At 55.3% G+C, this 25,521-nt stretch overlaps 1 protein-coding gene across 1 annotated transcript; it reads left to right on the plus strand.

Moving 5' to 3' along the window:
- The first annotated feature begins 8,542 nt into the window (after positions 1 to 8,542).
- Positions 8,543 to 16,894, plus strand: ITPKA (inositol-trisphosphate 3-kinase A). The gene is made up of 7 exons (XM_027971694.2): positions 8,543 to 9,115; positions 14,777 to 14,873; positions 14,957 to 15,173; positions 15,297 to 15,501; positions 15,739 to 15,840; positions 16,134 to 16,205; positions 16,296 to 16,894. The coding sequence occupies exons 1-7, from the start codon at positions 8,627 to 8,629 to the stop codon at positions 16,497 to 16,499; spliced, it is 1,386 nt and encodes a 461-aa protein (XP_027827495.1). The 5' UTR covers positions 8,543 to 8,626; the 3' UTR covers positions 16,500 to 16,894.
- The last annotated feature ends 8,627 nt before the right edge of the window (positions 16,895 to 25,521 follow it).

Consider the following 25,521-nt stretch of genomic DNA (forward strand, 5'->3'; position numbering starts at 1 on the left):
TACATTGGCTTTATCCCACCAGCGGAGCTTCTTGGAGGTTCGAAGTACCTCTTGTGCTGGGGAATGGCAGCAGTGGCCCACTGCTCCACCCCCACCCCACCCCCCAGGTGGTTTCAGTGTTGAAGGGTGTGGCACCTAAAGCTGCTTTATACATTTTTCACTTCCTTCCAAGAAGCAAAAAGGCCAATGTCCGTATGCCGAGCTCATGATGTATAGAGGTCTGTTTGTCTGTCTTGCTTCTGACAGGTGCAGGGAAAGTCTTCCTGCCTACAGCTTTCCTTCAAAGAAAATGCTTTTGTTTTCTTTGTTTCTGTGAAGTCCTGACCTGTCACTCAAACTGTACAGATATTTGTAAATAAACTTTATGCCCTGTTTTAACAAGGGAGTCAGATTTAGTCCAAAGACTGCATCCTGAGTGGCAACTCTCAAAGTTTTAAAAGTCCAGGAGAGCCTCTCGCCTGGCTTCCCTCCCTCCCCCTACTCTTAGCCCTGAACCACCACCACCCCCAAGTGAAAGTGGCTGTTGTTAACTCTTTAGCTACCCAGTTCCCCAGAAGCCTCTCTGAGACAATGGTTGCCTAGAGCCAAGGCAACCTTTAACGGGCCTAGTTTACTTCCTACGTTGGAAGATACCAACAAGCTCTAACAGAACTAGGTAGGCCCCTGATACACTGCCTAACCCTAGTGAGAGTGTCGTCCTTCTATAGCTTTCAGTTGGCTGAGGTATAATTTCTTTGTTAACCTGTTTTCTGCCTGTCGTGAGTATGAAGGGGGACCCAGGGCTTGTGAGTATGGCTCTGGGGGTAATACTGATATACTTCCCTTAGGGCCCCAGCTGGGGACATGTGTAAGGCTCCCTGCCCTCACATGAGGCTGTGTCTCAAACCTTTCTAGACCTGGGAAGGTAGGGGGTGGCAACGCAATGGTACAAGCCTCGTCCAGGCCTGCCTTTGATGGGAGAGGTGGGTCCCTGGGGCTCACCTAGCAACTGCATCTAATGAGGTTTTCTTAAACTCCCTATCACACCAGCCACCTGATTGTTGGAAGCAGTGGGCTCCTGGGCCCTAGAGAGCAGAGATTATAGTCCAGCCTAGAGGACAGCCTTGTCTCGTTATTTCCCAGGGTTCTCTGCTGTGAGGCAGCCACTGGCTGTGGGTGGAGGAATGCAAAGGGGAGAGGGGTGCAGGGTCTATTGGCTATCTCATGGCAGTGACGTTCTGGAACGGGGAAGTCACAGGCCTCCAGCTCAGATACTATCATGTGACTTTCCTGACTAAAGTGGGCAGCTGAACTGCTTTGGGGAGGAGAGATTTGGAGGGAGCAGCAGCACTAGGGGGTGAGGACAGGGGGGCAGTCTGCCTTCTCTGGAGGGTTCCCCAGGCTGGCCCCCAGGGCCAGTTTCTTGGCCCAGAATAGGGGCTTAGCCAGTGCAGCACAGGCATATTGAAGGTTTCCAGATTGTGCTCTGGACCTGAGGGAGAGCCTAAAAGCCACAAGGTAAGCGGGCTCAGTGCAGCATCATGCCCCAGCTCCACCACTTAACTACCTAGGGCTGAAGCTGGTTAACTCTTCTGAGCCCATTCCCCATCTTTAACATAAAATCTGTCTGGAGCCTGTTCAAGATGAAGTGTTCCTTTTCCCAGTAAAGGTTTGGTAGGTGCTGTTGTCAGAATAGAGGCCATTAGGCCTCACAGGAGAGACGGAGCAGAGTGGAGGGGTGGGGGTGGAAGGGGCAGTGTGATGGAATGGGTCAGAAACCACAGAATAGCCCCAGTGCCAGCAGAGGGCATGAAGCTCCAGAAGCTGGGCCTCAGCTGGCTCCCACCTAGGAGTGTGTGTGTGTGTGTGCCCCAGAGACTCAGCTGGCATATGTGTGTGTGTGTGTGTCCCCCAGAGACTCAGCTGGCGCGTGTATGTGTGTGTGTCCCAGAGACTCAGCTGGCATGTGTGTGTGTCCCAGAGACTCAGCTGGCTTCCACCTAGGAGTGTGTGTGTGTGTGTCCCAGAGACTCAGCTGGCATGTGTGTGTGTGTGTGTGTGTCCCAGAGACTCAGGTGGCGTGTTGTGTGTGTCCCAGAGACTCAGCTGGCGTGTGTGTGTGTGGCCCAGAGACTCAGCTGGCTCCCACCTGGGAGTGTGTGTGTGTGTGTCCCAGAGACTCAGCTGGCGTGTGTGTGTGTGTGTGTCCCAGAGACTCAGCTGGCTCCCACCTAGGAGTGTGTGTGTTGAAGGGTGGGAGGAAGGTCAAGAAACTCTGTCTCCCTATGGAGGTTCTGATGACCACTGGGGCTGGCCAGGAGAACTGTCCAGAGAAGGACAGCTGCCTTTTGGTCCCACTTGCTGCTGCTATTTATCCTCTGCAGCCCCAACACACACCCTCTTTACTGATGGTGGTTCTGAAAGCATCCTCCTGCTCTCAGCCCTCACTGGCTCCGGAGGCCTCCACCTCACCACTGCCCCAGGGGACTCAGAAAGACTGTGAGGCCTCAACTCCCCAACACCACAGGGAGTAATTAAAACATAAAAACCGTGTCAAACTGGAAAATGAGTGTAAAGAAGTTCAACCAAGTTCTGATCTCTTTCATGATGACTTAATAGTATCTTCAGAATATCACTTTTCATCTCTTTTAGCTGTCCATGACCCTGCATTTTCCCCAGTGGTTCAACGGTCTGCCTGCAATGCAGTACATGCGGGTTCAGTTTCTGGGACGGGAAGGTCCCCTGGAGAAGGAAATGGCAACCCACTCCAGTATTCTTGCCTGGAGAATCTCATGAACAGAGAAGCCTGGTGGGTTACAGTCCATGAGGTCACAGAGTCAGAAACGACTGAATGGACTTAGCAGGCGCAAACGTACAACACTGTGTCGCTAAATTCATGCGGAGAACACATCTTGCTCAGCCATAAACACATCCACCTCTCCTGAAATGCACAGGTCTATCCCCATCGATTTTTCCCTGGAGAACTACTCTTCACCCTTCAGCGCTCAAAGGTCACCTCCTCCAGGAAACCTTCTCTGATTGCCCCTTCCCGCTCCGGTTTGGGAGCGCCTAGGCTTCTCTAGGGCTGCAGACACCACGCTGTAGTACTGTTACCTGTGAGTCTCCACCTCCACCCTGGGAGCTAGTTAACGCCCAATAAACGCAGTGGAGGAAAGGGGGGCGAGACCAGCTGACTGCGTTCTGGGATTTCTGACCCCACCACTCCCCTCTATCGTGTCCCCAGACCGCAGCGCACGCGGGAATGAGATGGCGGTGCTATGCCGCCTGCAGTAGAAGCCCAGGCTGTCCGCGTCGTATGGGTTCAACCTGAGTCCGCGAGTAAAACGGCTGTGGCAGATGGGAGCTATCCCCTCACGCCCCGACGAGTCAACAGCCTCGGCCTCTGTTCGCCCAGTCGCGACCTCACAGACCTTGGAGTCCAGGTCCGAGTGCCCCACGGGGCGGTGACCACACCGCCTGCACGTGCATGCCCTCGCCATGCACGTCTCCAACCGTGGACCCCGGCCGGGCGCGCCCCGGCGGCCTCCCCACACCCGCCCCCCACCCGCCGTTGAGAGCTGGGGCCTCAGATTACTCGGTGCTTCTGGCGGGTTGCGCGAGGCGCCCGGCGACTGATGCCGAGGAGGAGCAAGCATCAGCTCCATCAGCTCCACGGACCTAGGGCCTGCGCGCCGCTTCCCAGCTTCCCAGTGGCTCCTGTTTCCACCTGGCCACTGGAGGCTCTCTGCGCACCCCGGGTGAAGGTCACGCTGGCAGGCAGAGATCACAAATATAATTAGGGGCTGCGCCCACCTGGGGCGGGGAAAGATCTGGAGGTACCCTGGTAGGGATGTGGGGGACAGAGAAAGACTGCATCCCTGACCTCAGACACTACCAGTCCCCTCTGGCTCCCCTTGGCCACTGGCAGAGATTCTGAGGGTTCCGAGTTTTAGAGAGAGGGAGGAGGGGAAATACAGGCTCCTGGGAGGGATGGGAAACCTTGTTTCTGAAGTGTGTCAGGAGAGAAAATGTTCTTACTGAGCATACACAGGTGTGGTGACACATTTTGACTGTTTTGGAGGAGGGTGATTCAGAGGGTGGTGGCGCATCATTTTACATTGTCTTTTGAAGGAAGGGAATGAGAAAGGACACAACAGAAAACAGCCCCAGGAGATTCTGTGCTTCCAATGCAGGGGGCATGGATTCCATCTGTGGTTGGGGAACTACGATCCCCACATGCCACATGGTGCAGTTTTAAAAAAGAAAAGAAAGAAAACAGGCCCTAGGTTGCTAAAAAGCTATATTTACTGTTTCCAAGGAACTTTCAGTAAGACCTTGGTTTTCAGCTGCTTCCTGCAAACCATTCATTCTCCAACCCTGGTCAGTCTGAAGCCCTTTTCTGCCCAGAGCATGGTAGAGACAGTGCTGAAGTGTTTGCCAGAGCCAGGGTTATTGCAAATGGGGAAGAATTGGTGTTCTCCTTCCTCCTGGAAAGAGGAGTGAACAGCCATCTTCACTTGACAACCCCAGACCCTTTTCCTTGCCTTTGGGTTTCTCCTCCTCCCCATGCAATCTCTGACCCCATAATTGATACAATTTGTGGAAATATCCTGGGAATATCTTCTGATAAAACTTGGGACCTAGCAGCATTCACTGACCCGCCACCCTCTGGGGGGTGGGATCATTCTTGCATCCCTTTCACCTACCACAATGCCTTGTTCATAGCAGCTGCTTGCTGCTGCTGCTGCTAAGTCACTTCAGTCGTGTCCGACTCTGTGTGACCCCGTAGACGGCAGCCCACCAGGCTCCACCATCCCTGGGATTCTCCAGGCAAGAACACTGGAGTGGGTTGCCAATGCATGAAAGTGAAAAGTGAAAGAGAAGTCGCTCAGTCGTGTCCGACTCTTGGCAACCCCATGAACTACAGCCTACCAGTCTCCTCCATCCATGGGATTTTCCAGGCAAGAGTACTGGGGTGGGGTGCCATTGCAATGAAAGTTAATTTGCTCTATAAATGACAAATGAGTCATAGGTCACAGAATATTGGAATCTTGGGGTCAGAAACTCCCTTGGAGGACACTAAGCCTCACAGAGCATGTCTGGGAGTTGTTGACTTGAATGAGAACCTGTACCACCTGGCCTAAAGGAAACTATGCCACCACCACCTTCCCAACATATACACACACGCTCTCACACACTCACACACATCTCATGGAAGTTCAGCTCTCACTGGAAAGGCTTTCAAAACAACAGGTGGGGGCTTCCCTGATGGCTCAGTCCTAAAGAATCTGCCTGCCAGTGCAGGAGACATGAGTTCAATCCCTGGTCTGGGATGACCCCACATGCCAAGTGGCAATTGAGCCTGTGTGCCACCACTACTGAGCCTGTGCTCTGGAGCCCAGGGGCTGTAACTACTGAGCCCAAGTGCTACAAGTACTGAAGCCCTGTGCCCTAGAACCCATGCTCCACAAGAGAAGTCACTGCAATGAGAAGCCTGCACACCACAACAAAGAGTAGCCCCTGCTTGTTGCAAATAGAAAAAGCCTGTGTGCAGCAAATACAAATAAAGTTACTAAAAACAAACAAACAAACAGATGGCCCACTCATCCTCTCTCTCCAAGGTGAGAGGCCCTGCCCAGGGGTCTTGGGAACCAGAAACTGGCATAGAAATGGTGAGTAGTGACCTTGCTCCTGCCACTGGGGCCAATGATCCTGTACTGTGAGTTGCATAAGAGGCACAGAGCTAAGTGAGGCAGGCTAAGGAATAAACTAGAAACCTCTCACTCAATCTCACGCACCCCTTCCACAGCTTTTGTGCCCCAGGGTAGTTAACCCCAGGAGGGATGTAGCCCCCATGCCTGAAAAGTCCTGAAGGACACAGAGAGGGATGAAGACTCAGATACCCCAGGATGCAGGCATCTAGGGTATAGGAGGATCCCTGAACAAAGAAGCCACAAGAAGAAGGATCAGCTCTCTTCTCAGACATATAGCTGACCTTGTGGATAAAGCAGAGGGATTCTCATGGCCAATCTCAGATCAGCCACCTAATGACCGTCAAAACCTTGAAACAATCTTCTTGGCCCCCGCACATCTATTTTTTGCATCATACAAGAGGCCATTCCTATGCCTATATTGTAGTCAGACTGACCTTCTCCACACCCCTCTAACTTACATCCATCTACTCAACTTCAAGGACTGGGAAAACTGAGGCAAAAAACAGAATTCCAGCATTTGAAAGGTCATTCCTGGCTCAACTAGGAGGACATGCGGCCCCTTTGACCTTGTCCCACAGCTCTACTGGGACCCCTCCGCCCTGCCCCAGGATTGTTTTCTGCCTATGATAGGTGGAGGCAGACTCTGCCTTCACTGGATAAGGATCTAGAGACTGAACTGGAAGATGTTAAGAAACTGAGCATAGCACAAGAATAGAAGTTAGGGCACACTCCCCCACCTAACCATGTGGCCTTGCACAAGCGCCTTAACCTCCTTGGTTGAGTCATTTAACCTCTTTGTTACTTCTGCTGTATTGTGAGGATGGTAGAGGCATATAAATGTACTTCCCACTTGAAAACCTATGAAATTAACTCATTTCAATACCCATTCGAAGGTTTGTCCTTACCTTTCCAGGGAGGAAGGCCTGAGCAGGTATGGCAAAGAGCTCTTTTTTGGTTGCCTGCCTTGGGCAAGTTCCTGATACAAGAAAAAGGAATTGCCCTAAGTTTCCTCATGGCAGTCAGGATGACACCAGCTCCCAGCCTGCTTGTGCCTCCAACATTGCCCATCCATTGACTGCCACACAGGTGTGAGCTGCATATTCCCTCTTCTCACTTCCCTTCCCGCCTTTCCAGTTCTAACAGGTCCTTGTTGCCTCTCTCCACTCTGGTTTTGCCCCCAGGCCCCCCTCTGAGGGTACTACCTTCCTAGCTCCCCCGCTAACCAGGGGAGCTCTGAAGGAGGGATAGAAATGAGTGCAGGTGTCTCTGGTCCTTCAAGCCCTCAAGTACACCCCTGACACAAACACTCAGGCTCCTCCAAACTTCTGTGCCCCAGAGAAGGTAGCCATGTGGCTTCCTAGGTTCTCCAGAGGACTTGAGTATTCAGACTCCTGTATTTCCTTCTTTCTCTTACTCCTTCATGTCTTCCGTTTTTCTTCCCTCCTCCCACTCTTTCTTCCACTCAATCTTTCTTCCCTAGGGGTTTTCCCTTTTCTTCTTTGCTGAAGGCGCCCACTGTCTCTCCTCCTTTTCTCTCCTCCTAGGCCATTCTCAAATTCAGGATGAAGGGAGATAAGGAAAGGAGATAAGAGTTCCTTTCTGTCTTCATCAGCTCAGAGGCCATCCTTCTGAGGGCTGTATCCCCACAGGTCCCCCAGTAATCTCTAGGCATCAGAATCCCCAGTGAGGGATTCTCTCTCATGGCATTTGGAGAAAAAACAGGAAATGTTGTGAAATGCTGAGTTCTACACAAAGCAGCCTTTGCAGCTCAGTTGACCACTAACACGCAACATGCTACCGATGAGCACGCTGTGGTGTATGTATAAGGTCCTTCTCCAACATCAGCACTGTCTTCCCAGTTTCACAGCCACAACTCTGTGGGTCAGGTGAAGTTTACCTACATCTACAAGTAAGAAAATGGACTTAGAACAGTGAGTAGACTGCCTAAAATCACATCTGGAGTGTGGTGAACCTGAGGCTGGCTCTTTCTCCCACCCACACTAAAATTATTCTTACCATTTAGAGATATCACATCTTTCATTTTATTCTCACAGCAATCCTGTGAGGCGGACAACAACCCTGTCAAGAAAAATCAGTTCAAGGAGGAGGAATGACTTACTTCCAGTCCCACAGTAACTCCAAGCCCTGAACTCCAAAAGGAAAGGAGGAAGAAGGGCTCGCCGCCCCCACCCCAGCCTCCGCCAGCCAGCAGCCTGGGATGCTGCCCGGTTCTCCGCCAGGAAAACGTGGAGAGATCCAGGCTCCGCCCCCTGACCTTGTACTCTGCCAGCCTCGAGGAAAGGGAGTGGGGAAAGCCTCAGCTGGTTCCCAAGACACAGTCCCCACTTGGGCACACGCCCTGGGGTGAGGCTTCCTAGGGAAGCCGAAGGCCTCGAACTCCGCGCCGAAGAAGGGGGAAAAGCCCCCAAGACCTGGACGCCTTAGCCCAGAATGGGTGGAACGAGGAAAGGAGCCCGAGGGGGACCGGGTGCGAGAGCCAAAGCTGGACCAGCTCCACCCCCGCGGGGTCAGGGCCCTTGGAATTGCCCTGGAGGAATTCCTGGAGGAATCCCTGTGGAGTTGGGGTGTCGAGCGCGGCGTGGGGCGGAGCAATCCTTCCGGCCTTCCCCAGCGAAGGTGGGCACTGAGAGGCCGCGAGGGCCAGTCCCGGGTTTTCTGTATATCCAGGAGGCCTGGGCTTCCCGGCCACCCCCGGAGCCACAGGGAGCCTTCCCGGCTGGGCAGGAGCCCAGGAAGGCCCGCGCTTTCTCTGAAAGTGAAAGGAGTGGGCGGGGGGCGCGGCCGAGGCGGGGCCCAGGCGGGCTGCGGCGCAGGCTCCGCCTCGGGGCAGTCTCGAGCCGGGGGCGCCGAGCGTCTCCAGTGCCCGCCGCGCCGCGGGCTGGTGGGCTCCGCCGCGGCTCTGTTACCGGGAAATGACCCTGCCCGGGGGCCCGACGGGCATGGCGCGGCCGGCAGGCGCGGGGTCCTGCAGCCCTGGGCTGGAGCGGGCCCCGCGCCGGAGCGTCGGGGAGCTGCGCCTGCTTTTCGAGGCGCGCTGCGCTGCGGTCGCTGCCGCCGCCGCCGCCGGGCAGCCCCGGGCTCGCGGGGCCAAGCGGCGCGGGGGCCAGGTCCCCAACGGGCTTCCGCGGGCTCCCCCTGCCCCAGTGATCCCGCAGCTGACTGTGACGGCCGAGGAGCCGGACGTGCCCCCGGCCAGCCCCGGGCCGCCCGAGCCGGAGGGTAGCTGGCTCCCGGCTGTGGGTTCGTCGCACCTGCAGCAGCCGCGCCGCCTCTCCACCTCGTCGCTTTCCTCCACTGGCTCCTCGTCGCTGCCCGAGGATTCGGAGGACGATCTTCTGAGCGACAGCGAGAGCCGGAGCCGCGGCAACGTGCAGCTGGAAGCGGGCGAGGACGTGGGTCAGGTACGGGCCGCGGGGCGGGGCTGGAGCGGGGACCTGCTTGGAGCTCGCTGCGGACCAACTCCCGCCCTAAGCTCCCTCCCCCGAGAGTCCCCTTCTCCCTCTTTAGGCAGTGGGGTCGGTGGGAGGCGCCGGGACAGTTTTTACTCCAGTTCTACAGGCGAGTAGGGGCCCTGGGGGCGTCTAAGAGAGTGAGAAATCCCCGAGACCGGCCATGGGGACCGGTGGGGCGGTAGGGCAGCGTGACTTGCCGGCCGTGAGATGGCTGGAGGGATCGGAGGGGCTTAGCGTTGCCCGGCGAACTCTCGCCGAGACCGGAGGACGAGCCTCCCTCTCTGCCGCCCCCTCTCCCTCGCCGCCGCCCCACCCCCGCCGTTGCCACGGTTTCCCTCTCCTGAGTGGGAGTGGAGCCGAGCTCCAGGCTCCGCTCGCGAACTGCCGCCGTCTGCTCCGGCACCAGGCTTGGACGCGGGCAAGGGAGGGGCGCGGGACAGCGAGCTTAGGCAGGGGGCGGAACGCTGCCCTCCTCCGCTTTGCTGCTCCTAATTCTGGCCGGGGAGGGTGGGGGGGGTAAACTGAGGCTGAGAGGGTGGGACCAGTCTGCCCATCTCCGCCCCCGGTAGCCTGGCTGTTCTGGGGCCAGGTTTGACCCTTTGATAACCCAGGCTAGGGTGCGGTGCAGTCATTCCCCGTGCCTGCCCCTCCGGGTCGTGCCGCGCCCAGGATAGCCGTCCTGTCCCCCTTGTTTTAATCAAGGCCAAATACTTTAAATAACTATCCGCGGTCAACGAGAAGGAGTTGCTCTAGATCCACGTTATGCAAGTGTCCCTGGAGTGGAGGGAGAGGCGAAGGGCGCCCTCCGGCTCTGGTGGCTCGGGGCTTGCCCAGAAGGGCGGTGAGAGCCGCGGACGTGCGCCGGGGCGGCCGGGCCTGCGGGACCTAGGCTCCCCCCCGCGCTCGGATTGGACGAGGCGCGAGAGTCACTGTAATGGCTTGCAGCGGCTCCGTGATTCAGTTACCCCTGAGACTTACATTATCCTCAGGGCGACGTGGTTTGTGACACAGAAGGGAAAAGAAAAAGTCTCATAGAGCAGGAACCCATCCCGACACCAGGCAGAGGGCGCGGGGAGTCCCTCTGTCCTCCCTAGGGGCAAGGGTACCCCTGACCCCTGACATTTCTGGTGTAACCCTGTTCCCTGAAAGGAGGCGGTTCCGCCCGAGGGTTTCATGAGGCGGTGATGAGGGCCAGTGAGAGGACTCCTCCCTCCCCACCCCCGAAAATCCGGAGCAGTAACTGTGGGCCCAACGCTCCCCCCGTTCAAATCTTTGAGAGCTGAGAGGCGGGCGCTGGAGGCAGGGAGCCACGAGGGCAGCCCCCGGCTTCACTCGTCCCTAAAGGCGGAGGAGGACCTGCGGCTCAGGACTGCTTACACGTAGGCAGGCCAGCTGGGGTCAAGATTGCGGGGACCAGTCGCAGCTGTGCCCTGGGCGTCTTCGGCCGGCCTCTCCCACTCTGGGCCTCCCCGTCACCCGGCGCGGCAAGAGCTGGAGCAGATGGCCGTGGAGGGCCCTTCCAGCTCCAAGGCTGCGAGTACCAGGCCTTCCCAACCCCCAGCCCGCCGGGACCTCCCCGAAGGCAAACAGCCACGGCGGTGGCAGATAAGCCAGGGGCTGTTGACAGAGGCCGCCTGCGTCCGCGTGGAAGGGCCCGGCTCGGACTTTGCCTCGCGAAGCGGCACAGCGCGCCCGCCTAGGCTGGCTTTAGGGCTTCCCCAGGCAGGAAGCAGAGCCCATGGGCTGGCTGGCCCTGAAGGATGCACCTGGGAGAAGGGTACTGCGGCAGCACTCCTCAACTCTCAGCTCTCCAGCCCCTTACAACTCCGGCCTGGGTGGATAATGTGAATAGCGGGAAGCCTTTGCGAGGCTTGCGTACATCCTTCATCTTTTCTTTCTAGAAGCCGCACACTGTGTGCCCAGAGTCTGGAGCTGGGCTCCCCCTCAAGGTAGTTGGGACTGGGCAGGCTGCCTCCTTCCTGCCTCCTTTCCTACGGTAGAGGGAAGAGTCATGGGGAAGAAAAACCATTCAGGCCAAGAGAGGAGTTGGGGGCCTGTCCCCAAGGGCAGCGGGCATGACATTCCTAGGCCTTGTCTGCCTCTTAAAACAATTTTGGGGGTGTTGCTCTAGCAGAAGAGAGGTTGTTTGACTCTTGTTCATTTGATTCTCTTCTCTCAGTGCTCCAGGATGGGTAAGGAGACCTGGATGCCATCCTGTCCTGGGCCCAGAACTCCCACACTTCACTTTTCACTAATTATAGAGCAGAATTTAGGTTAACAGACTTCCTTTTTAAAAAGCAAATGCCCCTGGGAGGGTGAAGTCGTGGGTCACTTATACCTTGGTGCAAATCATTTTATAAATTTAAACTGATTGTTCTCACCACCATCACCAGGAGTGCTTATTTGATAAAGTATTGGGAACATGGCAAGGGGGTTGGGCTGGTAGAGAGCTTTAGCCAGAGTCTGGATGGCTGTAGGTAGGGCATGGAAGTCAGGAAGAGGGGAGATGAATACCAAAGACAAAGAAAGTAAAGGGCTTCTGGCAGAAGATACACAGAGTGTCTGGTGTGATACAAGAAGCCGGAGTCCTCAGGGCTTCTAAATAGAGCTCAGACAAAGGAGGGTCTCAGGCTAGTATTCAGCTAAGCTCTGCCCAGAGAGAGATGCTTCCTGTCCAGCCTCATGGGTGAAGAATTATCAGAGGGTCCTCCTGTGACTTCATCAAAGACTCTCACATGGTCAGCTCTCCTGAGCTTTTTGTCCCAAGGTGTCTGGGTAGCCTCTTGCTGTGAGATGCTTTCTCAGACTTCTATTTGCCTGGGCCAGGCGATGGGGTTTTAACCCTTTTTTCAGCCAGGTTTCACTCTGTAACATAATAAATCTGCTTTCTGATATTCACACAATAAAAGCTTTACCTGCTCAAAAATATCTTCCCTGCTGTTGTTCATGTGCCAAAATCCCCACCCACTCGCCAAAGAATGATTCCCCAAGAACCATTCTGGATATATGCATCTTTTATGCATTATGTTCCCTGGGGGAGGTAGCTCCCTCGATGAAGATGGCAGAATTCCATGATGCTTGCATCAACTCCTTCCATATCCGACCCTATCCATTACTGGCAGAGGAACTAAATCCTGTCATTACCAACCAACCTCAAAAGGTAGCTGGGAGGGCTCAAATGGCATAACAGGTTTGAAAGCCTTCTGTAACCCACATGGCTGGAAACAACCTTAGTCTTTGCTGCTCTTGGCTGATATGATCTCACAAAACTGGGGTGGGCAGAGTGGAGAGAGAACCCGATGTTATCTCAGTTTGGGAGCAAGTCAATGCTATATTATCACACATCACTCAAGAGATAGTAGCTCAGGCCTGCAGGTACTAAATCCTCTTCTACCAGGTCTACCTTTCACCTTCCAGCCTCACTCACTGCTCCTACATGATTGCAGAAGAAAGGATGATGCAGTTCTCCCATCTCACCTAACCCAAGGCTGATTCCATCTTCTACTGGGGTGGCTATGGAACTAGATGAACCCTATAATGAAGTCCATCCTGGCCCGACTGTCCCCCCAAATTCTGCCAGTAAGTCCCTAAAGCTTCCTGAAGCCCCACCGCTAAACCCATCCCTTTGGATAAACTAAAGGTGTCCAGCCAACAAAGAGGGGTCCCTAGGCAGATCTCAGTGTTTCCCCAGAGATCAAAACACACCACCTTGTGGCTGCAAATTGCTTCATCTTATACAAAACTCTTTTTCATGCAGGGTCCATTTGACCTCTGGAACCTGCTGGGACAATTGGACCATGGGGGTGGGTTTTGAACTTGAGCTTAGGGCAGAGACTGGGAGGCCAGCTGGAAGCAGGGATAGCAGGAATGTTACTCTTTGAACTTTGATTGCCTTCTGTAAAATGGCAATAGTTACCATCTCAGGCAGCATCATGAATTTCAAACTGAGTGTGGGGGAAGAGGGTATACGATATGCCACTCAATGTACCTGGCACATACATCCTCCTGGAATTTTATTTGAGGATTTGGAGGTGGGAGAGTTTTATAATAAAACTTGGATTTATTATGCAGCATAATGCAAACCTTGTATGTATTTAAAGAGTGAAAAAGGGAGTTTCGAAAGAGATGTCATGCTTCTAGTGGGCTGCTTCTGGCTACACCCCCAGATCCCTGGGGATTGGACACGTGATCACACCCTACTGTGCTATGTAAGGACTTCGGGAAGAAAGCAGGAGCAATGCTGTCTGTTGGAGATGAGAAGCCTGGTGTGCAGTGGGCGGTCAGTAAATGGTGGCTCGTGTTATGGCAACAGCTAGGTCCAGAGGAAACAGGCTCACACAGATGAAATTCTCACTTGAGTTCACTCAGCTAAAAAGTGACAGAGCCAAGACTGGAAGCAACTTCGGACTCCCCCCTCCAGTACTCTGTCACTGACTCCCATCTCCTCCCCATGAAAAGTGGTTTTATAGTCAGCAGCCTCCTCTGCTTAAGCCTCCACCCTAGTTCTCCCTCTCACTCTAGTGGATTGAGTGAGAACTGGATTCTTGGGTTCCAGCCCTGTGGAGGCACACATCATTCCTCTAAAAGACAGGCACCCTGGGAGGAGGCAGCAGACACACTCTTTAGATGAGCAAACCTGTGCGCTCCAGTGGGTAGACACAGGAGTGATGAGCTTGGTGTGGGAAGAGGAAAGGTTCAGAGTATCAGATGATCTCAGACTAGATGCAACAGTCAAAAGGCAAAAGGTACACCAAAATCTCAATTTCCCTCTCAGTTTCATCTAAGATGACAGACCCTCCTCTCTGTACTCCATTTTCAAAACTCAGGTTTCTGGGTCCAGGTTGGGGCACCCTGGCCTTGTCAACTGGTAGGGAGTGAGATGGCATCCAAGGATAGGAAGAGGGCCTTCGGGAGCACCAAGCCATTCTTTCTTCAGGCTCTACCAGGTTGGCCTCCCTGCCCTGGGCCTGTGTAATGATTTGTTTCCATATTTGTCTTTCTCCCTAAATGAGAGGAACCAATGGTCCCAAGTATTAAATGATAATCCAGATTTGTGCAGGTAGTGGTCCATGCCAAGGAATGGGACGCTTGGTGGGGGGTGTCACACTCAAGTCTCATTTACTACTACTCACAACAACCTGGTGGGAGTAGTTATTTCCCCATTTACAGATTAAGAAACTGAACTCAGAGACTTCTCAAGCCCCAGAATATCCCGAGGCACTGGTAAAAGTGCAATGCTCAGAGTTTCCCTGTGGTAGACCTGAAAATCTGCATTTTTTTAACATCAGGAGACTGTCTTCCTTACAAAAGTCCTAAAACCTCTACAGACCAGTTCAGTAACCTGTCCATGCAGCTGTGGAGCAGCAGAACTGAGCTTTCTGATGCTAAGGCTGAGGCTCTTTTCAGCACACTGGATATGTCATCTCCAGGCGCTTGTCTCAGGGTCCGCCACACAGGCTCACGATAAACTTCCCCTGAGTGAATCAGCCGTTGAAGCTCCACGCATGAGCTGCTTAGGGTAGGGTGGGAAGGGGAGAGACCATGTTCCAGAGGAAGGATGGCTTTATTGCTGAGACACTGACTGGCAGACCCGGGTCGTGTCGCTTTCAGAAAAGCCACTGGCAGAAGATCCGGACCATGGTGAACCTGCCGGTCATGAGCCCTTTCAAGAAGCGCTACGCCTGGGTGCAGCTGGCGGGGCACACGGGTGAGCACAGGGCCGTGGCGGGTGCCGGGGGAGGAGGCCGGGAGGAAGGGACTTAGGCGGCGCTAACCAGGGTCTGCTCTCAGGGAGTTTCAAGGCAGCGGGCACCAGCGGACTGATCCTCAAGCGCAGCTCGGAGCCGGAGCGCTACTGCCTGGCGCGGCTCATGGCGGATGCGCTACGAGGCTGCGTGCCCGCCTTCCACGGCGTGGTGGAGCGCGACGGCGAGAGCTACCTGCAGTTGCAGGACTTGCTCGACGGCTTCGATGGGCCTTGCGTACTAGACTGCAAGATGGGCGTCAGGTATGCGTGCCCTGCGGGGCGGCTGGAAACCAGTAAAGGGCCCAGGGCGGGAACCCAAGGCAGTGCTCGACTAGGTCCGGGTGTGCGCCCGCTCACGCCGCGCCGCTGCCCGCGCCTCCGTAGGACTTACCTGGAAGAGGAGCTGACCAAAGCCCGCGAGCGGCCCAAGCTGCGGAAGGACATGTACAAGAAGATGCTGGCGGTAGACCCTGAGGCACCTACCGAGGAAGAGCACGCGCAGCGCGCGGTCACCAAGCCGCGCTACATGCAGTGGCGAGAAGGCATCAGCTCCAGCACCACTCTCGGCTTCCGCATCGAGGGCATCAAGGTGGGCCAGGACCGCGTCGCTTTGTACTTCCCGGGCCCTTCCTCCGCCCCAGCCCCACTGTGCGGTGTCTGTCCTCCGTGTTGACCTCCCACCCCGACTGCCCCCGGAAGAGGCACCTTCTGGCGGCCGTCTCGCTGTCCCTGGCATTCAACGTCCCGGGAGGTATCCCTGCGCTAGCCAGATCCTCTCCCTTTGGGCGCACACGTGGCCCCTGACGATTTCTGCCACCTTCTACAGAAAGCCGATGGCTCCTGCAGTACCGACTTCAAGACCACACGAAGCCGGGAACAGGTGATCCGCGTCTTTGAGGAATTTGTGCAAGGGGATGCGGAAGTGCTGGTGAGCGTGCGATCCCAGAACCCTGAGATGCTGGGGAGCCTGATACTGAGGGGTGCCCCCAGGTCAGGTTATCTGACGCAACAGCCTTCCCTACGTGACCCCCATCCCAGTGTTTATCGCACTGCGCTGTTATTGCTTACAACAATTCTGGGCTGCGTGCCACGTGGGGGCCTGCGCCTTCCTCACCATGGTATTTGCCAAGCCAAGCATGCATCGCGGCGTTCTTCATAATCTCACAATCGCAGAGGTTCAGTTGGTATTTAATTTGTCCTCCTCTTCTCCACCCTCTCCAGAGGAGGTATCTGAACCGCCTGCAGCAGATCCGGGACACTCTGGAGGTCTCTGAGTTCTTTCGGAGGCACGAGGTAAGAGGGGCAGGCTCACATGTCTGTGGTCTGTGAGGGACGAGGGTGGAGGGCTCCTCCACCGTGGCCTGACGGTGGGGGACTCGACAGGTGATCGGCAGCTCGCTCCTCTTCGTGCATGATCACTGCCATCGCGCCGGTGTGTGGCTCATCGATTTTGGCAAGACCACGCCCCTCCCTGACGGCCAGACCCTGGACCACCGGCGGCCCTGGGAAGAGGGCAACCGAGAGGACGGCTACTTGCTGGGGCTGGACAATCTCATTGGCATCCTGGCCAGCCTAGCCGAGAGATGAGGCTGGGCCCCTGTCCCTGCTGACCTGAGGGTCTAACAGATGGAGCTGCGCCTGCGTCCCCACCATGCATGCAGGCAAGAGAGACTGAAACCTCGCGATGCAGAGCAGTGCATACCGCCATGTAGGGACAAGTGCCAACCACTGTTGGACACACTGCACGCACAGGGCCTGGCCCCCCACAAGCCCCAGTGTTCCTAGAGCCGGCGACAGGAATTAAGCAGGGGAGGGAGGAGGAGAGCTGGGTAAGTGGCTTCTTCATCCCAGCTCTTCTGAGGGGGCTCCATACCTCTCCAGAGAAGCCAGATAAAGAACTTTGTTTCACAGGCACTAGATCTACTGGTCTGAATTCCCACACTACAATGGACTCCCCTTCCCAATAAAACTCAAAGACACCAGCTTTGCCTCTGGCCTCATCCCCTCTTTCCCTCTGGTCCCTTCTTTCTTGGTTCCCTAGCATCTCTCAGATCACTGTGGTCTATGAGAAGAGCTCTTTTTTAGAGGCATGTGTAGCGTTGGGGGCTGCCCAGGTGGAGGATGCTAATGGGATAAGGGCAATCCAGGGACTGCTTCCTGCAAGAGGCAATTTCAATTCCCCACCTACACCTGTGGGTGGGGGTGGCCTCTAGCCCCACATATCAAAGGCTGGGAGTGGCCAGGCTCTTGCCCAGGAGGCCTGAGACTGGTTTCCAGGATGGAGAGTTCAGTGGTGCCAGGCCAGCCCTGAGACAGGCCCAGACATGCAGCACAGACTGCGGGAGACAGAGGCTACGTGGGACACAAGCCACCTGGAAGCCTGGGGAGGAGTACAGGGAGGAACTGTCACCATCAGTGCCAGAGTCCTCATCCTTAGGACCCTGTGGCACCCAGGAGCCACAGGTGAGATTCCAAAGGTTCCAAGGTTGGTTACTCCTGGACTTGGGGGGCTTGAGGCCAAAAGGCAGCTGGGGACCAAGGAGGCTCCCTCCCCAGTTCTTCAAGCTCCCTAGACTCAGTTCCTGGGCCTGTGGAGATCTTAGGCCCACCAAAGACAGGCTCCCCAGCCCCTTCCTGCTCCATGATGGGTTAATTCAATTGAAAGGGGTGAGTTCAGCACAACAGGGTTCTTTAATAGGAAGGTCGGGGAGTAGGAGCTCACAGTGTTGTTTTATGGTTTCCCTCCTGGTCCCCAAGTCCAGGATGGTTGGGGCAGGTCAGATGGCACACCTGAGTGCTGTACTGAAGATGCTCCAAGATGCTGGCAAAACGAGGGCAAAGTTCAGCTGATGCTGTCAACACTGAGTCATGATACAGTACCTGGGGAGAGGAGTTCATTGCCAACCCTGGCAGTGAAAAACCTCCCCCTCAAGACAACACTCCACACTCACACTGAGTCATTCACCCCCACTCCCCTGCCCCATGACACAGTCGGCACCTCCTGACTGGTGCACCCAGGGCAGGGCATATAGCCCAGTGAGATCTCCCAGAGCAGCATTTAAAGACCTGCATCACACATGGTGGGAACTGAGTGCAGGGGAACCGATCAGGAACAGTTTCCTTTTCCCTTACATGAGGTACCCAAGGTAGTGGAGTGCATGTTATCACCAGGAGTCTGTCTTGGATGTAAAGATGCCCTCCAGGGAGGCTTCTGGGGGCCCCCTGCAGAGCCCAGGCCCCTCTTGTGGTAATAACTGGCCCTACAGGAGGGAGGAAGGGAGCGATGAGCTGTTCAAATGGTCCAAAGGTGCTGGTAAACTCCCTTGGAGCACCACATGCCCAGGTCCTACACCTGTAAATATTGCTTGCATCCAGAAGTCTCCAATCTTGGCCACTTGGCTGGATCCAGTGCAGCTCAGCAGGCAGTTCCTGGTGGCCCAGCAGAGTCAAGCGAAAATCACTGCCAGAACTCCAGCCTTGATCTTTTCTTTAAAAGTTATGTAAAAGGGCTGTTCCTTGGGGAGGGAGCAGGATGGGAGATCCCCAGGGCTAGATCACTCCGACCTGTGGATGAAGTGATTTTCTTCCAGGTAGTAGCAAACCTCGGCTATGTCCTGAGCCAGCTGGAGGAGGTCTTGCATGGCCAGAGGTGATGGCTGGGCCTGGGTCAGGCAGAACGCACATCAGACCATACAGGTTTGGGGACCCGTGAACAGGTCTTTAGGTGAGCCTAGAGGGCTGGAAAACGGTCACACCAGCTGCAGCTGGCTCTGACTCAGGAAACCCTTCATGTCCCCTCCAGACACCAACTCCAGCAGAATTAGGCCAGAGGTAGCCCTGATGCACTCAAGTATTCTGATGTTCTGATGGCTGAACTCACTGAGCCAGTGGTGCATATACCCCATCACCAGCAGGAAGAGAAACCATGCTCTAGGCTCCACAAGGCTGGAGAGGAGCTCTAAATCCCTAGAGCTGCTACCTCTCAGCCCCAGGGTGAAGAAAAGCTATTTCTGCAGGTGGGTCAGGGTGCCTCCCTCCCACTTGCACCTCTGCACCTGGCCCCGGGTGCACCCCATGATGAGCGCCTCAGTGAGGAAATCCAGCCCATCCTGTGGACAGCAGAATTCTGGCAGAATCCAGGGAGGGAGAAGGGCTTCCCTGGTAGCTCATCTGGTAAAGAATCTGTCCGCAATTCAGTAGACCTGGGTTCGATCCCTGGGTTGGGAAGATCCTCTAGAGAAGGAAAAGGCTACCCACTCTAGTATTCTGGCCTGGAGAATTCCACAGACTATCCATGGGGTCACAAAGAGTCAGACGTGACTGAACAACTTTCACTAGGGAGGAAGACAGCAGAGCTCCTGAGAACCCCAGACACTTCTAGAGGGCGAGTTGACCCTATCTCCAGCCATGACTCCTTTCTCAGAGACCCTTTTCTTCTGCTCTCAGAAGCCCCACCCCTCTCACCTTGACAGTCACCTGCAGAAGGCTAGGGTCCCCAGGAAGGCCAATTACCAGTCCCTCATAGGTTTCTCCAAAGACACCACGGGCCAGGGCTCTGCAGAAAGGCAGATTGGAAGGGAGTGGGTGGTTGGGTCTGGGGAAGCGTCCTTGAAGGTCTAGAGCCTCCTTAACCTCCCCTGTCCCCTGCTCACTCTCCATATGCTCAACTGGCCCTCTCTGAAGGTCTGAGCTCTCTGCATCATGGCATGTCCCCAAGGACAAGCTCTGCAGGGGTGATGGTGACTAGGGCAGAGTCAGGGCAGAAGAAGGGGCAGGTGTGGGGTGAGGTGGTGGGGCGGGATTCTGTGCTAAGTCTTCCCTTGGGTCCCTTCAGACGCTCTGGGGTAAAGACAATCCTTATGCCAAAGGAATCATATTTAGGGTCCCTACCATCCCAGAACTGGGGATGACAGCTGACTTTGCCAGGTTACTTCCCCTTTCAGGGCTTCTCTGACTTCCATCTCCTCTATACAAGGGGTTTGGATGAAATGCTCACTGGGATCCATAATTCACCACAGCAGGGAGCAGGATGGAGGCTGGGGATTCAGAGTGCATAGGCTCTCAGAAGGAGGGAGAGGATTCAGCTGAGCAGAATGAAATTGGCTGAGGAAACCTCCATAAGCCCTGGGGGGCAGCATACAGGACTGGCCTGGGCCAAGCCTCACCTGGAAGTAGTAGGGGTTGGGGATTGTCCTCATGGTGGAGATGTGAAGCTTGATGATCTGGAGCTCAAGGCCTGGCAGCTTCATCCACCACGGGTCCTGCCACTTCTTATGGTTCACCAAGGATGGGAGGAACACTGGCATATTCTCTACCTGCCCATCAGGCCCACCCTGACCTGCCCCCCTGCCCAGGACATCTCTCCAGATGCCCATTAAGATAAATGTTGTACTCAGGCCTTCCCAGGTGCTTCTACTCTTTAGAACCCTAGGGGAGTTTGCCACTTCTCTCCTGGGAGTAGAGGTTTGAAATCAACTATGTCTGCCCCTGGAACCCCACAGAAGCCTGTTGGCTCAGTGAAGAAATCAGCCTTGCCTGCTAGGTGCTCTGCACCCAGAATCAGGACCCCACATACCGTAGGAAGGCTCAGTGTCAAGACCACCACCACAGCCATCATCAGAATCAAAAGGCCTGAGGGGCTGGGCAGGTCCTCCAGTGGGAAACTCCTCTCTGTCCCTCTATGCCAACTTTTAGTGATGCCTCAAGACTCAGCTTGAGTGTTCACTTTTCCATGATGCTTTCCTCACTTATCCTAAATGAATGCAACTACTCCCTCCTCATCACCCCTAAGACACTTTACACCTCCCATGGCAACCGTCACTACAAGATATATGTAGATATTTAGATATAAATGTAGACATATATAGAGACAGTGATCAGTATCTCCCCTACCACACTAGACCACTAGACTACATGCTCCCTGAAGGTAGCGCATGCATTGATATACCTCTAATCCCCTGCCCAATACTCAGCACAGTGCCTGGCACACAGCAGATATCCTTCCCAGTGCCCTACTGCTCATCCCCTCCCATAGTCCCACAAGTCCAGACCTCAGACACAGGCAGGACATACCCATGCAGGTGATGTCATCCGCAGCCAGCTCCATGCCCTCTGGGCACATGCGGTTGGCCAACTGGAGCTCGGCCTGGCATTGGCAGATCTTCAAAAGGCAAAGGCAGCAATTGAGGTCTAGTCGAATCTCCACCTCTCTGTGACTCTCCATGACAATGAGTAAAAGAACTGATATTGCTGGGTGAGGGTGGGGGCGTCTGTACTTTTTCCAGTCTCACAGTTAATTTTAGCCCTGAACTTTGGAATGAGGAGCAATGCCAGGCATTTAGGGAGGGTGGGAGAGTTTGGGGGACTTCCGTCAATCTTGTATGCTTCCTTTTCTGGGATCCTTGAGCTTGCAGGTTGTTGAAGAGAATTCAGAGCAAGAGATAGTTTGACAAGCAGACCAAAATGCCCCATTCTGGCATCACAAGTGACAGCCCAGCTCCCAAGTATTCCTGAGTTGTGCAAGACCGGGTAGTTCACAGGGCAGAGCAGGTGGTCAGATGGGAGGGACTGAAGAAAAGGGCTAGACTAGGCTAAAAGGTGGGGGATAGGGGCCAATATCTGCCAGAAGCTGCAGGCAGAGCTCACTGTTAGGGTGTATGACAAATACTGCACCCTTCTCATCAGTCCAGGGGATGTCAGTCTCTGAGGCATCACTCCCTGCCAGAAACTGAGATAGAGGGTTTGGCTATGAAATGGGAGAAGGAAGAGGAGCACACAGCTCCTCACAGACAGGAAGCTGGCTTATACAGCAGGGAAGCCGGAGTCTCCCCGTGGAAACCCCAGTATAGCCTTGTCTACACTCACATCACACTAGTGCTGCCGGATGGCAGGTGGGAGCTGAGGGGCCAGAGAGGTGGGAAGAAATAATAGCTGGAATCTGCAAGCCTGGCTCAGGTTGGCTGTTCCTTGTCTGACTGAACCTCTCTAATCCCATGTTCTCAACTATAAAATGGAAGAGGCCCAACCCACACACTCCACTTCTACAACAATGGAGATAATGTGTATAAAGTACTTAGGAACAGTACTGCCCAGACAGGAAGGCTCCGTTTCTTTATAGCAGTGGTTTCCAAACTCTGGAGTACATGAGAATCACCTAGAGACTTAACTAAAACACAGATAATGGGGCCCTCCCCTAAACTTCTGATTCAGGAGGTTGGAGGGAGGCTGAGAATTTGTATATCTGGCAACTTAGGTGGTGCTAATGGCTCAGCCACCACACTCTGAGAACTGCTGACTTAAACTACCCCTGGCTTTCTGCCTCCCAGCTCAGCTTGCTAATGCAGCCAGCTCTAAGTTCCTGGGACTACTACAGATCAAGGATGCGACATGTTGTGCTGACAAAGATCCTGGATGTAAAAGAAAATCGAGGGAGTCCAGTCTGCACGTGTGCTTTGCAACTTACCCGACCTCTTTTTCTGATATTTATTACTCTACCTGCTCTGGCCTGGAAGGCGGGCTCAACACTTTTCCCAACTGTCTTCCGAGGGACTAGGTCTGTCCTTAAGGGTGTAACCTCACTTCACTCTCGGGTCTGCCTCGCTGCCCTCCCCAAGGGTGCACCTAACCGCTGCCGCCACCCCCCTCGCAGTCCTGGCCCCGCGGCCTCTGGCGAAGCCGCCGGCTGCCACCCAGCCAAGCTTAGCCCAGACCTCCGCGTTGCCCTGGCTGCCCCGACCCCTTCCTCGCTGACTCGCCGGTGGGGAGTGTAGGGAGCCTGCGAGGTCCAGCCGCTCCCTGCACCTGCAGAGAGACAAGGGGTGGCTGGCCGCGGGGGACGGGAAGCCCGCCCTCCAGTCCTCGCAGCCCGCTCCCTCACCTGCCGCCCCGCCTCTTCAGCTGCTCCTGGGCGCCACCGAGCGGCTCTCTAGTTTCTGGGCGGTGATCTGAGTACCCCCTCGGTCCTGCCGCTTCAAGTACTCCCGACCGCCTCCTGCGGCCGCCACCAGCAGCGGCGTCGGCTCACCCGTGCGTAGTTACACAGCAGCGACATGCAGGGGCTCGTCCTCCAGCCATCAAATGAGAAGCCGGGCGCTGGGCAAGGGCTCGCGCCCCAGGGACTAAAGATAGGGGCTCGCAGTCAGGTCCCCGGCTTTGGGGACGCCAAAGAGATCCTGTGAGTGCGCGCTTGGTGGGAAGGACCCCAACACCTAGCTCTGGAGGACCGGGGCAGCCTGCGCGGAGGGAAGCACGAAACCCGAAAGACGTAACCCGAAACCCGAAAGGCGCTCCCACCACCTCCGCCGCCTCCTGCCCAGCGCCACGACCCTGGGACTCCTTAGATCCCATTCTTCGCCGCCCTCTCCTCAGCGGCACGGAAACTCCCGTGGGGAGTCCGGTGCCAGTGCTGCAATCGGTGGAGGCCCGGGCCCTCCCCTCCAAGTGCTGAGGTCTGAACCCCGAGAAACGCCCCTCCTTCCACCCAGCCCCTGCTCTGGGGCGCTTGAGCCGCTTCCTTCCAGACAGGCGTCCTCTCCCAGCTGCCCCACGAGGATGTAAGGCGGCTCTCCTACAACCAAGGGAGCAGATGGCAGAGACGAAGATTCCACGTGCCAGTGATAGGTATCCATTGGCACCTTTGCTGCCCGAGGCGCTATGGGCTGAGATCCTGCGGAAAGCGGGCTCTGAGTCCCTAGCCCTTGACCATTGGTCCTCAGCCTGCCCGCCTAAGGTAGAGATTAGTGATGGAGGAGGTTCCAGAAGTTCTTATCTGAGGGACCTAGGGGATGTAGTGTATTTTGAAGGAATGGGGAGATTAGGTATGCACACCATAAAATTAGATTTTGCACTTATTTCAAGAGGCTTAATGGAGATGGTGAGGGAGGCTCAAGCCACCTCTTGCAGCAGCCACTGATTATGAACACACCAATTGGCAGGAACAGGTGCCTGGGTATAGCTAACTTGGTGGCAACTATTGCCACCCCTTCCAGGGTTTGGCTGGAAGAAGGGACAAAACTGCTTGTCACTGAGGGATACACCAAGACTCAAAATGGAGCACAGGTACCCTTAGTTCCCCAGACCACAGAACCTCAGATTTGCAGCTGCTGCCCACATCTACTCCTGTTTCTGCCAGTATCTATTCTTTATAGATACTGGCTAGCACCCCATGCCTACCACAACTGCTCAGAGTCCCAGGGGCCCCCACTGTTAGCACCACACTGCTGCTAGTGTGGTCCCCGGCCCACTGTGTGTGCGGGCCCAAGCCAGCTCCTGGCCCTGCAGATGGAGAAGAGCCAACTTGGAAGCAGGGTAGGAGGAAAGAGTCAGGAGCACCTGCCCTAGCCTGAGGGACCCCGCACAGAGTGGAGAGCGGAGAAGGGAGGAAGGAGCTCAGAGCTCACCTGGGGGAATTAGAAGAGAGGCTGGCTCAAAGCTGTTAGGCAGGGTGGTGATGTCTGGGTCCCAGGAGCTTGGAGCCGGTGGCAGCAAGGACGAGGTTGGGGGAAATGGTGCCTGGGACCCCAAGCTGGAGCAGAGAATTGCACCTGAAAGGTGACGAGGCGACGGCAGGGTTGGGAGAGGGTACATGTGTTAACAGGATGGCAGATGGAGAGCCTCTCGCAGCCACACCCCTACCCCCACCTAACTGGAACATACTAGCACCTGGAAGCTGCCCAAACCAACTCTGGTTGTCAAAGGCCCACTGGGGTGGGGTAGGGGTGATGTGTGCTCACTTTTCCCCAGAGAGCTTTTCCCAGTGGATGACTTGGGCATAGCACTGAAGTCCATCCTGCAGGGCCCCCATTTTTCTCTCCACTTCGTTTGGTGGTTCTGCCCCCATGCCATGCTGAGACCCAGGGCCTGTCCCTCCTTCCCCAGCAGAGATCTGGATCCTGGGATCAGGCACCCACCACATTTCTTTACCTGTACTCCCCCTGCTTTGGCTGCAAGGGTTCAAGCGTTCAAGACCTCTGCAGGAGCCCCTTGGAACCCCGCTTGTCTCAACAGCCACCCCCAAGTCTAGGAAGTTGCCTGTAACTTAACGGTCCCCTGACTGCCAGAAGGCACTTACTAGAGACACAGCAGCAGCCGAAGGAAGAGGACTGGCCCACCCACCACAGCCAGAGTTGCAGGCTCAGACTGATGCTTTTAGGAATGTCCTGCCTCTTATTGGAGAGCGCTGGGTCCTAAAGCCGCCCTGACTACCCCCCCAGCTCAGACCCTGGGATATCAAGCGATCACTTGTACAGTTTTGTTGCCTATGTCAACTCTGTGCATAACTTCCATGATTTGGTGAAAAGCCTGGGCCTGATTCAAAAGACGAGAGTGCCAGGAATTCCCTGGTGACCCAGTGGTTAGGACTTCATGCTTCCACTGCAGGGGCACGGGCTCAATCCCTGGTCGGGAAACTAAGACCTTACATGCTGCGCTGCAGGGAAAAAAAGGCTAGCATCTGTAGTGAACTGGGTTTGGTGACGAGATCACAACTCAAGGAGTTTCTCTACCACCTGCAAAATATAGGAAGGGAAGTTATTTTTTAACCACAAGGCACACAATAAGTGAGAGGGCCACGCATCATCAGGTGGTTTTGTGTCTTCTTCTTTTTTGCTCA

The sequence above is a fragment of the Ovis aries genome, chromosome 7 (genome assembly GCF_016772045.2).
Source record: "Ovis aries strain OAR_USU_Benz2616 breed Rambouillet chromosome 7, ARS-UI_Ramb_v3.0, whole genome shotgun sequence".
Taxonomy (NCBI): Eukaryota; Metazoa; Chordata; class Mammalia; order Artiodactyla; family Bovidae; genus Ovis; species Ovis aries.

Coding starts and splice junctions, on each gene's coding strand:
- ITPKA (XM_027971694.2), top strand. CDS start 8,627: ATGACCCTGCCCGGGGGCCCGACGGGCATGGCGCGGCCGGCAGGCGCG. Junction 9,116..14,776: donor CGGGCGAGGACGTGGGTCAG/GTACGGGCCGCG, acceptor TGTCGCTTTCAG/AAAAGCCACTGGCAGAAGAT. Junction 15,841..16,133: donor AAGGGGATGCGGAAGTGCTG/GTGAGCGTGCGA, acceptor CACCCTCTCCAG/AGGAGGTATCTGAACCGCCT.